Source organism: Crassostrea angulata, chromosome 1 (genome assembly GCF_025612915.1).
Source record: "Crassostrea angulata isolate pt1a10 chromosome 1, ASM2561291v2, whole genome shotgun sequence".
In the NCBI taxonomy this organism is placed as follows: Eukaryota; Metazoa; Mollusca; class Bivalvia; order Ostreida; family Ostreidae; genus Magallana; species Magallana angulata.
In genome coordinates, this window is record NC_069111.1 from 11,187,553 (window position 1) to 11,203,081 (window position 15,529).

The 15,529-nt window shown below is 35.3% G+C and overlaps 1 protein-coding gene across 1 annotated transcript; it reads left to right on the forward strand.

Moving 5' to 3' along the window:
* The first annotated feature begins 7,523 nt into the window (after nucleotides 1-7,523).
* Nucleotides 7,524-12,380, forward strand: LOC128192637 (uncharacterized). Its single transcript, XM_052865530.1, has 4 exons — nucleotides 7,524-7,649; nucleotides 9,278-9,325; nucleotides 9,908-10,326; nucleotides 12,034-12,380. Exons 3-4 carry the CDS (start codon nucleotides 10,036-10,038, stop codon nucleotides 12,334-12,336), a joined length of 594 nt encoding a protein of 197 aa, XP_052721490.1. The 5' UTR covers nucleotides 7,524-7,649; nucleotides 9,278-9,325; nucleotides 9,908-10,035; the 3' UTR covers nucleotides 12,337-12,380.
* Nucleotides 12,381-15,529: the final 3,149 nt, after the last annotated feature.

The window sequence follows — 15,529 nt, forward strand, 5'->3', positions numbered from 1 at the left end:
TTTTTAAAGATTTACTCTTTATATTCCTATGTAAAACTTCGATCACCCATTGGGGCCTCTTCCTACCTCTGGGGTCATGATTTTCACAACTTTGAATTGAATCTACACTACCTGAGGATGCTTTCACACAAGTTTCAGCTTTCCGGGCTGATTAGTTTCTGAGAAGAACATTTTTAAAGATTTACTCTATATATTCCTATGTAAAACTTCGAACCACCCCATTGTGGCCCCACCCTACACCCGGGGATTATGATTTTCACAACTATAAATCTACATTACCAGAGGATGCTTTCACACAAGTGCAGCTTTCCTGGCTGATTAGTTTCTGAGAAGAAGATTTTTAAAGATTTACTCTATATATTCATATGTAAAACTTCGACCCCCCATTGTGGCCCCACCCTACCCCCAGCGGTCATGATTTTCACAACTTTGAATTTACACTACCTGAGGATGCTTCCACACAAGTTTCAGCTTTGCCGGCTGATTGGTTTCTAAGAAGAAGATTTTTAAAGATTTACTCTATATATTCATATGTAAAAATTCGACCCCTAATTGTGGCCCCACCCTACCCACAGGGGTCATGATTTTCACAACTTTGAATCTACACTACCTGAGGATGCTTCCACGCAAGTGTCAGCATTCCTGTCCAATTAGTTTCTGAGAAGAAATTTTTTAAAGATTTACTCTTTATATTCCTATGTAAAACTTCGATCACCCATTGGGGCCTCTTCCTACCTCTGGGGTCATGATTTTCACAACTTTGAATCGAATCTACACTACCTGAGGATGCTTTCACACAAGTTTCAGCTTTCCTGGCTGATTAGTTTCTGAGAAGAACATTTTTAAAGATTTACTCTATATATTCCTATGTAAAACTTCGAACCACCCCATAGTGGCCCCACCCTACACCCGGGGATTATGATTTTCACAACTATGAATCTACATTACCAGAGGATGCTTTCACACAAGTGCAGCTTTCCTGGCTGATTAGTTTCTGAGAAGAAGATTTTTAAAGATTTACTCTATATATTCATATGTAAAACTTCGATCCCCCATTGTGGCCCCACCCTACCCCCAGGGGTCATGATTTTCACAACTTTGAATTTGCACTACCTGAGGATGCTTCCACACAAGTTTCAGCTTTGCCGGCTGATAAGTTTCTGAGAAGAAGATTTTTAAAGATTTACTCTATATATTCATATGTAAAACTTCGACCCCCAATTGTGGCCCCACCCTACCCCGGGGATCATGATTTTCACAACTTTGAATTTGCACTACCTAAGGATGCTTCCACACAAGTTTCAGCTTTGCCGGCTGATTAGTTTCTGAGAAGAAGATTTTTAAAGATTAACTCTATATATTCATATGTAAAACTTCGACCCCCCATTGTGGCCCCACCCTACCCCCAGCGGTCATGATTTTCACAACTTTGAATCTACATTACCAGAGGATGCTTCCACATAAGTTTCGGCTTTCCTGGCTGATTAGTTTCTGAGAAGGAGATTTTTAAAGATTTACTCTATATATTCATATGTAAAACTTCGACCCCCCATTGTGGCCCCACCCTACCCCCAGCGGTCATGATTTTCACAACTTTGAATTTACACTACCTGAGGATGCTTCCACACAAGTGTCAGCTTTGCCGGCTGATTGGTTTCTAAGAAGAAGATTTGTAAAGATTTACTCTATATATTCATATGTAAAAATTCGACCCCTAATTGTGGCCCCACCCTACCCACAGGGGTTATGATTCACAACTTTGAATCTACACTACCTGAGGATGCTTCCACGCAAGTGTCAGCATTCCTGTCCAATTAGTTTCTGAGAAGAAAATTTTTAAAGATTTACTCTTTATATTCCTATGTAAAACTTCGATCACCCATTGGGGCCTCTTCCTACCTCTGGGGTCATGATTTTCACAACTTTGAATCGAATCTACACTACCTGAGGATGCTTTCACACAAGTTTCAGCTTTCCTGGCTGATTAGTTTCTGAGAAGAAGATTTTTAAAGATTTACTCTATATATTCCTATGTAAAACTTCGAACCACCCCATTGTGGCCCCACCCTACACCAGGGGATTATGATTTTCACAACTATGAATCTACATTACCAGAGGATGCTTTCACACAAGTGCAGCTTTCCTGGCTGATTAGTTTCTGAGAAGAAGATTTTTAAAGATTTACTCTATATATTCATATGTAAAACTTCGACCCCCCATTGTGGCCCCACCCTACCCCCAGGGGTCATGATTTTCACAACTTTGAATTTACACTACCTGAGGATGCTTCCACACAAGTTTCAGCTTTGCCGGCTGATTGGTTTCTAAGAAGAAGATTTTTAAAGATTTACTCTATATATATTCATATGTCAAAATTCGACCCCTAATTGTGGCCCCACCCTACCCACAGGGGTCATGATTTTCACAACTTTGAATCTACACTACCTGAGGATGCTTCCACGCAAGTGTCAGCATTCCTGTCCAATTAGTTTCTGAGAAGAAATTTTTTAAAGATTTACTCTTTATATTCCTATGTAAAACTTCGATCACCCATTGGGGCCTCTTCCTACCTCTGGGGTCATGATTTTCACAACTTTGAATCGAATCTACACTACCTGAGGATGCTTTCACACAAGTTTCAGCTTTCCGGGCTGATTAGTTTCTGAGAAGAACATTTTTAAAGATTTACTCTATATATTCCTATGTAAAACTTCGAACCACCCCATAGTGGCCCCACCCTACACCCGGGGATTATGATTTTCACAACTATGAATCTACATTACCAGAGGATGCTTTCACACAAGTGCAGCTTTCCTGGCTGATTAGTTTCTGAGAAGAAGATTTTTAAAGATTTACTCTATATATTCATATGTAAAACTTCGATCCCCCATTGTGGCCCCACCCTACCCCCAGGGGTCATGATTTTCACAACTTTGAATTTGCACTACCTGAGGATGCTTCCACACAAGTTGCAGCTTTGCCGGCTGATTAGTTTCTGAGAAGAAGATTTTTAAAGATTTACTCTATATATTCATATGTAAAACTTCGACCCCCCATTGTGGCCCCACCCTACCCCGGGGATCATGATTTTCAAAACTTTAAATTTGCACTACCTGAGGATGCTTCCACACAAGTTTCAGCTTTGCCGGCTGATTAGTTTCTGAGAAGAAGATTTTTAAAGATTAACTCTATATATTCATATGTAAAACTTCGACCCCCCATTGTGGCCCCACCCTACCCCCGGGGGTCATGATTTTCACAACTTTGAATCTACATTACCAGAGGATGCTTCCACACAAGTTTCGGCTTTCCTGGCTGATTAGTTTCTGAGAAGAAGATTTTTAAAGATTTACTCTATATATTCATATGTAAAACTTCGACCCCTCATTGTGGCCCCACCCTACCCCCAGCGGTCATGATTTTCACAAACTTGAATTTACACTACCTGAGGATGCTTCCACACAAGTTTCAGCTTTGCCGGCTGATTGGTTTCTAAGAAGAAGATTTTTAAAGATTTACTCTATATATTCATATGTAAAAATTCGACCCCTAATTGTGGCCCCACCCTACCCACAGGGGTCATGATTTTCACAACTTTGAATCTACACTACCTGAGGATGCTTCCACGCAAGTGTCAGCATTCCTGTCCAATTAGTTTCTGAGAAGAAAATTTTTAAAGATTTACTCTTTATATTCCTATGTAAAACTTCGATCACCCATTGGGGCCTCTTCCTACCTCTGGGGTCATGATTTTCACAACTTTGAATCGAATCTACACTACCGGAGGATGCTTTCACACAAGTTTCAGCTTTCCTGGCTGATTAGTTTCTGAGAAGAACATTTTTAAAGATTAACTCTATATATTCATATGTAAAACTTCGAACCACCCCATAGTGGCCCCACCCTACACCCGGGGATTATGATTTTCACAACTATGAATCTACATTACCAGAGGATGCTTTCACACAAGTGCAGCTTTCCTGGCTGATTAGTTTCTGAGAAGAAGATTTTTAAAGATTTACTCTATATATTCATATGTAAAACTTCGATCCCCCATTGTGGCCCCACCCTACCCCCAGGGGTCATGATTTTCACAACTTTGAATTTGCACTACCTGAGGATGCTTCCACACAAGTTTCAGCTTTGCCGGCTGATTAGTTTCTGAGAAGAAGATTTTTAAAGATTTACTCTATATATTCATATGTAAAACTTCGACCCCCAATTGTGGCCCCACCCTACCCCGGGGATCATGATTTTCACAACTTTGAATTTGCACTACCTGAGGATGCCTCCACACAAGTTTCAGCTTTGCCGGCTGATTAGTTTCTGAGAAAAAGATTTTTAAAGATTAACTCTATATATTCATATGTAAAACTTCGACCCCCCATTGTGGCCCCACCCTACCCCCGGGGGTCATGATTTTCACAACTTTGAATCTACATTACCAGAGGATGCTTCCACCCAAGTGTCGGCTTTCCTGGCTGATTAGTTTCTGAGAAGAAGATTTTTAAAGATTTACTCTATATATTCATATATGTTAAACTTCGACCCCCCTTTGTGGCCCTATCTTACCCCTGGGGGTGATGATTTTCACAATTTTGAATTTACACTACCTGAGGATGCTTCCACATATAAGTTTCAGCTTTCCTGGTCTTATGGTTCATGAGAAGAAGATTTTTGAAAATTTCTCGAAAATTTTCATAAATTCCTAATTATCTCCCTTTGCAAAAGGGCTTGGTCTTTAATTTTCACAACTTTGAATCCCTTAGGCTAAAAATGCTTTGTGCCAAGTTTGGTTGAAATTGGCCCTGTGGTTCTTGAGAAGATGTTGAAAATGTGAAAAGTTTACAGACAGACGGACAAACGGACGGACGACAGACAAAATGTGATCAGAATAGCTCACTTGAGCTTTCAGCTCAGGTGAGCTAAAAACGAAGCGAAAATCAGAACAAGCTAACACCAACGTCATGTGTGAAAACTGTCAACGCATTGAAATATTTAGCCTCAATGTACTTCACAAAATCAGCACCAATATATTTTCCATGTTTCAAAAATTTCCCTTCATACGCCAACTGTTGCACAACAAGCAAATTCAGCATAGCCAGATCGACCCTTTTTTGTATAATGTCATGGCTGCTTTAAACAAAGAACCTCTTTTTAGAAAATACGAGGCTTGGTAAAATGGGTATGGAAACCCGGGCCGTGGTAAAATAAAAGCCGGGGCAGATCGGCAATCGTCAATTCCAAATACGCATTATTTTGCAGCAATATCTACAGCGAATACAAATATACTGGTCCATCAAATATCCTGAAATTTTAATAAAATTGGCAGATTAATAACTGCCAATCTTTTGTTTTGCTCAGGCCAAGTCTTGCCTACCCACTTTACCGGATGCCGAACCCGAAGCTATTAAACTGATTGAAACACGCCTTTCCATTATTATTATTTTCGTAATAACTCAGATTTGAAACAGAATTATTCCTTAATTTTTGCAATTTATATTTTCCTTCCCATAAGGATAATTTATGCTAAACTACGTTGAATTGGACTCAGTAGTTCTTGAGAAGAAGATTTTTAAAAATGCACCCCCCTTTTTCTACAGTTTCAAGGTTTTCTCCGCTTTGAATACAGATCGGACTTTCAATTCTGCAATTTATATTCGCCCTCCAATAAGGATGCTTTGTGCCAAATTTGGTTGAAATTGGATAAGCGGTTTTAGAGAAGAAGTTCAAAAGATAAAAAGTTTACAGACGGACAGACGGACAGACAGACGGACGGACGGACGGACGACGGACAAATTGCGATCAGAATAGCTCACTTGAGCTTTCAGCTCAGGTGAGCTAAAAAGTATTTAAAAACTGTTAAATCAACTGTTTATATTTACATTCTAATGTGTTTTTCAATTCAATTCAGTGATGTTTAAATGCCTCTAAATGCTACACCTATTCACTGCGTATGAATTTACGAGTAATTTACATAAGCAGTTCTCAAACAGTTATTTCTATGTTATCGGTTAAAAAATGTTTTTCATGAATGTTGTCAAAACACCATGTTTTATAATTATTCAACAAAAAAGTTGACTTTATTGTTAAAAGCAACGTTTCCAGAGCTATTTTTCATGTATTATATTTTCATGCTCGTCGATCTCATCTCAACAGTCTATGTGAAAACCAGTTTAAACCGGTTTTAAGAACCAGCTTAAGTAAATAATTAAATTTTTCAGTAAGGGAATATAAATATAAGCATTAAATGATTTATTTTTGACGTCGTGGTGTCAATAACTGCCGTCAGATGAGCAGACAAATTATCATAACGCGCTAACGCACGTTATTCAATTTGTCTGCTCACCTGACGGCAGTTATTGAAACGACGACGTCAAAAATAAATCATTCAATGCTATAGTAGCTTTGTATCTTTGTCAGTGATAACACTAGGAATATGATTTGTAACATACACTGTCTAGTAGTCCAATACAAATGAAGTGTTGAATTGTTGGAAGCAATCGGGATTTGAGTAATGAAAAGAAATGAAAATAAAATTAACAATTTAAAATTGAACCGAACAATTGTAGAAATTTCATGAATTAAGGAATAATTCTTTGAATTTTATGAGGTGATCAATACGGTCAAGCGAATTTCAATCTATCATAATTTTTAAATTCTTTATTTATCAAGAATTTATCACACTTGACATTATTTGATCACCTCTTAGTGCTCAAAGAATGATCCCTTATTTTACAATATACCCCCCCCCCCCCAAAAAATATTCTTTTTCCTAAAATTCCGTTAATTTTCTTTTACCTTTTTGTTTGTGTGAATTCGTCCAAAATGGACCCTTGTTAAGATTTTTTATTGCTCTTTTAGGTAACCAAGCTTTGATAGGCGAAATTTTATTCTTCGAAAAATTCAATTATATTAAAGGAAATAGAACAGTAAGTCAAACTTGAATATTTCCCCTTTTCATGAACAAAAAAAAACTATGAATTTTAAAAAATAAGTCTAAAACTTAAATTTCCTTCAATACTTTCAAAATAATGTGTTTTGTGGACAGTTCATATCTTATTATAACGATGCATCATTTTTTACATTTTTGATAGTACATTCTTCATGACAACGATATAGGAATCGGGATTGAGGAATTGTCTGGCTGCGCATATAGCTCGATACAACAAAACTATCTTTCACATACATTCACTATCAAACATAGTTTAGGGAGATGTTCTACAAATTCCGCCGTTTACATCCAGGAATCAAGTCAACCAAAGGTCAGTGAAAAAGTTAGAGACAAATTAGAAAAATAAGAAGGCTAAAAATTCGTTGATCTTCATCTGTAATGTACCAGAAACGTGCTGCTGCAGATATAAGTATTAATAAAGCAAAAAAAAAGTAATTCTGACAAAATATCGGCCATGAATGATGAGTGTTCGCGTTTTTAAGAACGTAGTTTGTGGCTACTATCATTTTTTACCTTTAATTTGGTATTGAAACTGATGCCAGTATATTGTATTGTCTGATACAGCTATTCAACACTCTTAATGGATGTTTGTCGTACGTACCACTCCCAACCCTTGTCGTGCGATGTCTGGAGGCGACTGTCGAAAATGCCGAGGCCGGAGTGACTTTCACTTTCAAAGCCAGAGGATCTAGGTGTAAGTTTCATATTTCTTCAAATATATGAAAACTCGTGTAAATGTCACCAAATGATAAATTTTTAATAAGTATTGACTTCCGAATTTGGACAAAGAGTTTGTTCCAAGTACTTTTTTTCAATGTCCCATCTCTTAATTTGATATATTGCTGTATATATTAGCTTAAATTTATTTTTATACTGCTTAAACATAATATGTTTCTTCTGATGCTCTGTAAATAAGTTTCTTATTTAAAAATAATCCATGATCGATTCGAACTATTGAGCGAGGCATACTTTTTTCTTCTGCTTTTCAAATTCTGCAATACCCGCTGAATAACGGACAATAGTGCTCTTGCAGGCGCAATTTTAGAATTTTACTCGATTAAAGTCATAAAAGCATGGTTTCTCTACTTCTGGCCCCGGGGCCATAAAAGTTAGACGAGCTCACTTTTGATCTCGGTCTCACTTTTACAAAAGGAACATATAGTGGAAAAGTGAGACTGAGATCAAAAGTGAATTCGTCTAACTTTTATGGCCCCGGGGCCTGATCTAAACGGACAAGGTTATTTTTTAGTGAAAACACAAAATAAAAGAAAATTATAGCTTTGCACCTACAACTGAATGAAAATAAGAAACTGCGCAAACTTGAAGCTATGCGCACTCGAACTATACTCGTTCGTGTTATCAAAATTATGTGTATTGAGGGTTGTTTTATTGAAAACAAAATTTATGTTATTTTCTATATATAAGACAGAAGACAGGCTTAATTTTCCAAATAAAGATTGCAACTTATCATTCTCCGTAGCATGTATTATTGCGCCTTATCTTCAATATATCGACATCTCGTGTCATATTAGTATACTTTAGTGTAATGTAGTTACCAATGGTTAAAAGTATCATTAACAGTCAAACAAAAGCATAATTTTGGTACCTAAACCAGGATATGAACAAATAAAGAAGATACAGAATTCCTTTTTACTTTAACCACAACTCCAAGAAATATAATACTTTACAAATTAAATTTTCTGATGTATAAGAGTACATATGTTCCGTTACTTTTAAAACCCTGCCAAGAAGACTGAGCTTGTTTTTGCTCAAGCAGGCGAAAATGGAACACATTTATGTATAATGTCATTTTATGAAGTAAATGACGAAAAGATATACACAAAAGAGGGGGTTATTCATATACATGTTACTACGATAATAATTTAACACATGTGGTGCTGAATGCAACCAATGCCCCCATAATAAACAGAGGGGGGGGGGGGGGGCAAAGGACTAGAAATATTATGAAACACATGTACACAAAAAAATACATGACAGCTATAGACCTCCTATTATAGACACATAAGTAAAAACGAGCCTCAAAAAATGCCTGCCCACAAAAAAGATAGTTAGACACCAAAACAGGTCAGTATTCAGTAAGTGACACGTGACAAATTGAACACTTCTGATTTGCTAGATGTACAACTTAATGGTTAGGGTTAACATAGACACAGGTTGATTACAGGACATTAACAAAGTAAAGAACAGGGTAAAGTGAGGTAAATGGATAAATAAGCACAGCACGTCACATGAAAGGTATTATTTACAATAATCATTAATGTTTGCGATGCATTTACTTGTATATCTGTTCATCTTTTTCAGCCTTTGTCAAAGGAGAAGCAGCGGTGATCACTGGATTCTGGTTGGAAGGTCAATATTCTCTTTTTCTAAATTCTAGTTTTTAAAAGGTTAAAACCACATGCCTCGTTTGTGAATAAAGTCGATAGCTAGCGACATACGACCTCAACAATGCCATGAAGGTTGTTCATTTTTTATTGAGGTCTCGATTTTACAGATCGCACAGTAAAAATTCTAATAGACTCCTCTATCTTAGACGTGGGAGTAATGATGTTTTCAATGAAAAATTATAAAATGTAAATAGTACACCAAGGCCAATATATATATATATATAAAGGACTAAATAATGAATATCAAACAATTCGTCAAGAATCCGAAAATAACGTCCATGGCATGCAGTCGCTATCATTTCTTCTCACTCTACATATATAAAGTATGTTATTATTGGAAGCAATTATCATTTGGCATTGAAGTTTTTTATCTTTGCTAAAATAGGTTGGTATTTTAAAGTGCGAAAAGTGTTCTTTTTGCCTCCATGCGCCGGGTTTTATCGAATCTCTGACATAACTTTTGGATCAACCCTCGTAGATATCATAAGATATATATATGAATTTATCAATGAATGAAAATACTTTAAAAGAACGTAAATTTCAGAAAATACCACGTCTTCATTACCGCATTGCACAGAAGATAATTCCGTGACAACAAGTGGGAATGGAACCTCGGCAGAGACAACAGTGCACCACACTAGCACGCAGAGTGATACCTCTGTTAACCTAAGTATGACCCCGACGATAATGCCAATGGTCACACACCCTGTGCAGACAAGTTCGGGGTTAGATACCACTTCGAGTACCGTAAAGAAATCCAACTTTAATGTGACTTTGAGCCGAGGAACAACCACCGAAACTGGAACAAGTTTATCCCAAATTACTGATACTTCACAATTGATGACTTCTGTAACAATCTCCTCGAACCAAACGGCGATCTCTAACTTAGCTTATACCACACAGAAAACAATAGACCCAAAACCCCCGACAACGGATATCATGTCTGGGACAAGAACCTCACAGGTATATGTGTATTTCGCTTTATTAAAGGAATGCTAACACTTTTTATATCTTGCGAAAACAAAATCGTATTACCATTTACACATATATATTCTTTTTCTCCGAAATGTTGAAAAAAATAGTGGCTCTTTCTTTAATTTAATCCTGAATAAAGGATTAGGTTTATGGTTTTGCGCATTGAACACAGAACGGATATTCATGCCAGTACCATGGTGACATTTTGCATCCGTCTAAGAGGCAGGTTTCGAAAAATTCAAACGTCTGAAGATAGACCATTGCTTAAAAGTTTAATACTTTATAGTCCAATTTGTTATTGATTCATCTCACCTAACCAGGTGAAGTATTTACCGTAAAAAGAACATTAAATTATTCTTTAAGGAAAATGAATTTTTTGATGAGATATTTAGAATTTTCCACCGAAATTAAACTATTTCCAAGAAATTTTAATTCCGATAGGATTTAAACAAATATCCAATAGAATTTTAAAATTTAATAGGAAATTAGTTTTCTATAGGAAAACTCCCTGTCTTTATTAAATTCACGTAGGAATTCCAAAATATCCTGTAGAAAAGAACAGCTAGGTCCGTACAAGGCGTTATATATCCCCCACTTAGCGTAATAAAGAAGAACCAATTTCAAATGTGGTTAATTTTTTTTTAGTTTGTATACATTGTTTATAGTAAAAACTTCACTTTGCAAATCAATTACGTGCTTTCATTCCATAAACACAACATGTATGTGTTTCCAAATTAAGCTACATGACATTTTATGCCAAAATCTCCACCATTTACTCTTCCAAATTGCAAACGTTCTGTATGAATGGATCTAGAATCCATCATAAATGTACTTTTATTGAAAGGATAATTTTTCATTCATTTTTATTATTGATTTCTTAAAATGTAGTCTAGACACTTGCCGGGTCAAATCTAGTACATGTATTTCCACAAAAGCTCTTACAATTCTTAATAATGACCAAACTATAACAGTTATTCACTATGTTTGTAATATGTCAGCGTAGCTTAGTATGATAGACGGCTGAGAGGATGTTCCAATAATAATGAACTTTTTCATTTCTGCGTTTTTACGTAATCTTACTAATCTTATTGCTAACATCCCGTTTTAGGTATAACATTTTTTTCCTATTTTTAATGCAAAGAATTATTAAGGGGCATATTTAAAACCTCTCAGGCAATGAACAAAAGTACATAATTATCTTGCCCAGTACAAATCCTGTCACATAACACTTTAGCACTAGCGCAGATATGTTTGAGATCATGTTGTAATATAATAAGAAAAATTATGAAACAAAGAGAAATAGTAAATTATATATACATGTATCATATATTTGTTAATGATCAGGTAATACATTTATAAAAATAGTGATGCACACATATAAATGTAAATTTCTTTTATATGAGCGAATTACAAAAGTCGTTTAAATACCCATGTGCGGGGAATTCGACAAGCATTGTACCCTCCTTAAAAATTATTAATTTTTTCATCAGAAAATAATTTTTTCATTTTTTAATTGGGACACTAAAACAAAAATGGTCATGCACTCTTAAGGCAATGGTTTATCATTTGGTAAATATGGATTTTGACGAAATTGTATCAAGCGGGTGCAAAAAGCCAACTAGCTCTGACCTATTTATCCGGCACAGTGTTATTGGTGTTATACAAGTATATTTCATACCTTTGTTCCTATTACAGACAGACGTAGAAGAAATCGTAAGTGTTGGTGCGTGTGTTTGCAAGTGTAAAGGAACCGGAAATTACATCACAGAAGCGGAGTTGGCTTTAAAGATTCACCTTCAAAAGACTAAAATTACACTACAGAAAACGAACCTGACCGCCTACATCCGCAAGCTGACGTCAGCTACAGACTCACGGACCTCAGCCCAGGGCCTCGGGTATCTGGGGGCGCTGGTTATAGCTATCGTAGTTTGTATTCTTATTTTGTTTGATGTCCTCAATTGTTTGCAGTCTAAATCTTCCATAAGCAGGACAAAATGAGAAAAAACACTGATGTAAAATGAATTTTTGTATGGTCAAAGCAATACCCCTTGTTTTTTTTTTGGTTTTTTTTTTTTTGTGGGGGTTATTTTTTTTTAGGGGGGGGGGGTTGGTTTTTGGGTTGTTTTTTTTGTTTTGGTTTTTTTTTGTTTTTTGTTTTTTTTTTTTTTTTTTACTTTTCTGCTTAAGGCTTATAAGTACAAGTCACATGTTCTTTTTCATTTGTTACATAAATTTGTGAATAGTTAAAGCGATTATACACTTCTTTGACGGACTGAACTGTAACAAAACATACTTGAGATAATAACAATCATTCTTTAAATACAAACTAAAATGACGCTCTGTAATTGGACAAAAAAGTCACGTGATTGCTGTACAAGTGACTTGTCTTAACATGGCGGCTGGAAAGTGCTTTTTTTTTTTATATATTTCATAAAATCGAAAGAGGGTTTTGCCCTTGACAAAGCAAACCAAACACCTATCAAGTTGTTTGTTACAGCTGCGTAGGAATATGTTGTTAGTTGCTGCCTATAAAGCTTTTTAAGACTTTAGTGACACAGTGTGGTCAACAAATTGACCATTCATAGATCTACCATAAAATTTCAGATATGATTTGTAAAGCTATATAAAGTATTATTTTGTGAAGAAAAACTCAATAAATTGCAGTGTTTTAATTTGAGAATTTTGTTTTCATATATTTATACCGAGCTCTCTAAAGGAGGTAAATTGAGTCTAAAAATGGCAATGATCAACCAGTCCTCTTAAAGAATATATCACAAGAATTATATCGTACATGTATATCCAAAGATAGTCGGGGACAAAAAGTTTTGGAAAGCTATTAAACGTAGAGTTGAAAACGTCCGCGGTGGCGCCCGCAAATCCAAATTTTCAATCAGTGTGTGAACATGGTGCACATTTTTAAAGCTTAAGAAATCTGTGCTTATATCCTTGAAAAGGTTACTTTTTAAAGTTCGACAAAACGTTTCATCCATCACTACCATGGTTTGCTTTGATATTGAATTTCATCTGAAATAGTTGTCTCTCTTTCCTTACACTGTGAATTCTAAATGTATTGAATATCTAGGAATTCTGATTTCCGGTGATAACCTTTAAGCTTTTTAGGGACCGTGTCTGTTACACAATTTTCAAATTACTTAGATAAATGATACTTTTTTATAATGGCCGTTATCATAAAGCTTCAAAAATGTAAATAAAACTTCCTATAAGCAAGAGATTTAGGCGTTGATTGATTTGCAAGTTACTCTTAAATCGCCATGATCACACCATGATATGTTCCAAATGATAAGACGCCGGGATAAACAAATGTGGCTGACCATTGTAGTCTGCAACGAAAAAATCGTCCATTTTGTAGAGCATATAAGTAATTAAACTGGCTCTCCATAAAGGATATCAAATTCATGATGATAATTCTGTTGAAATTTTCTCCGTTTTCAATCAACAAGATTTCTTACAAAATGGCTCATTGTGCTTGAGGGTCACCCACAATATCCTAAATCATAGTTTTAATCCAAACATTGCTTTTTCGCCCATTTGGATTACAGTTTATATACGTGTTATGATTCTTGCAATTATTCATAATGAATTATGTTATGGTCCAAAGATCACAGATTGAACAATTGAGAATTTATATCAAGCAGGATGTGACAAAGTTCTTTCAGAAACTTTTGCATTGCTGTTCTCAAGATATTAACATTTTTATTTATATAATTATGTTAATTTACTTTTTTATATGTAAAGGACTATATATGGTTTGAGCCTAAAATGGCCCCCTAAAATGAACATTGTCATTTTACTGTAATTCTTTGTTTTATTTGTACAAATATACATTTGAAGTTTTTTCATAATTTTCATTTTGATTTTTAGTGCCCACAATTTAAAAATATGACATCATAAACTTAACCTTTTCCCGCCATTTTCTCATTTTTAGCATAAAAAGGCTTGTTTTGAGGCAGTTTTCCTTTAAGGAAACATTGAGCGACTACTTGAACAAACAAAATATTTTCACCGAAGATGTATCTTTACAATACTTATAAGTGACAAAAAGTTCGTTCTTGTTCAAAGAGTCGCTCTATATTTCCCATTCGAAAAAAGATAAGAAAAATGTCAATTTTTGGTTGATTTTGATTGAATTATAAAAATAGCGTCACTTCTGACGTCATATACTGCCAGTGAGTGCATATAAATCAAATAAATGGGTGAAAAACATATTTCATGTCACCTCTTTTATAAAATAACACAAGAAGTGAATGTACCTGAATTATTTTAAAAATAGCGAATTTTGGGGGCCAAATTTGACTAATATCATATATAGTTCTTTAAAAAAAATGTTTGCTGCGAGAAAAAGGGGGTACCCCCCCCCCCCCCCCGATGCTACGTGTCTGTATGCATTTAATGGTGACATTATCAAAACATTTTTAAAAACCTCCAAATGGCTAACGTATGAAATTCGTGGTTGAAGTTCCATATAGCATTTAACAACGAAGTTTGTTGTGACTGAAATGGATCAGTAGTTAAAGCACCAGACAATAGGAAGCAAACTAGAGCAAGGGTTTTTAGGTTGTGGGTTCGATACCACCAAAACTTTAAAATTCATTTTTATTTCCTATCGTTTTTTAAAATATTCAAAACTGAATATAGTTAAAAATTGTGCTTTTGTAAACTTGTAATAAAACATCATCCAGTATACTGATTTAGTTGGAAAAAAATAATTTGAAATTGTTTTAACGACAAAACTAAATGGGCATTTGCGTATCTTGTTCCCCCATCTTCTTTTTGCAAAAATGTCAAATATTTTAAGATTAGCTATTGTATATGATGATCAGAATAGCAATGACAAGGGATAATCAATAACAAAATCATTATCAGATGTCTCTTCCATTCCACTTATTGACAGGCAGTGTAACCTGAACAGAAAGATCAGATAAACAGGATTAACGTCCTCAGAAGATGCGTGTTGGATCTCTTCTGTGTCGTTCTATTCATTTCAAACATTTTATCATAAAGCTAATGACAATTTAGAGAGAAAAGATTAGTTAATGATGTATTTTCATTCACAATTTATTTGTACACATTTTAAGTCCTCAATACGGTGTTGTATTGTTGATTTTGATTTCAAAAGAAGCATCGATGTCTCTTCTTTAGACTGTCTTTATTTTTATGGAAACTAATACAT

What these genes read in the sequence shown, in the direction of transcription:
- LOC128192637 (XM_052865530.1), top strand. Translation starts at nt 10,036, where the DNA reads ATGACCCCGACGATAATGCCAATGGTCACACACCCTGTGCAGACAAGT. An exon ending in CTGGGACAAGAACCTCACAG is followed by an intron (nt 10,327 to 12,033) that starts GTATATGTGTAT and finishes TTCCTATTACAG; the next exon opens with ACAGACGTAGAAGAAATCGT.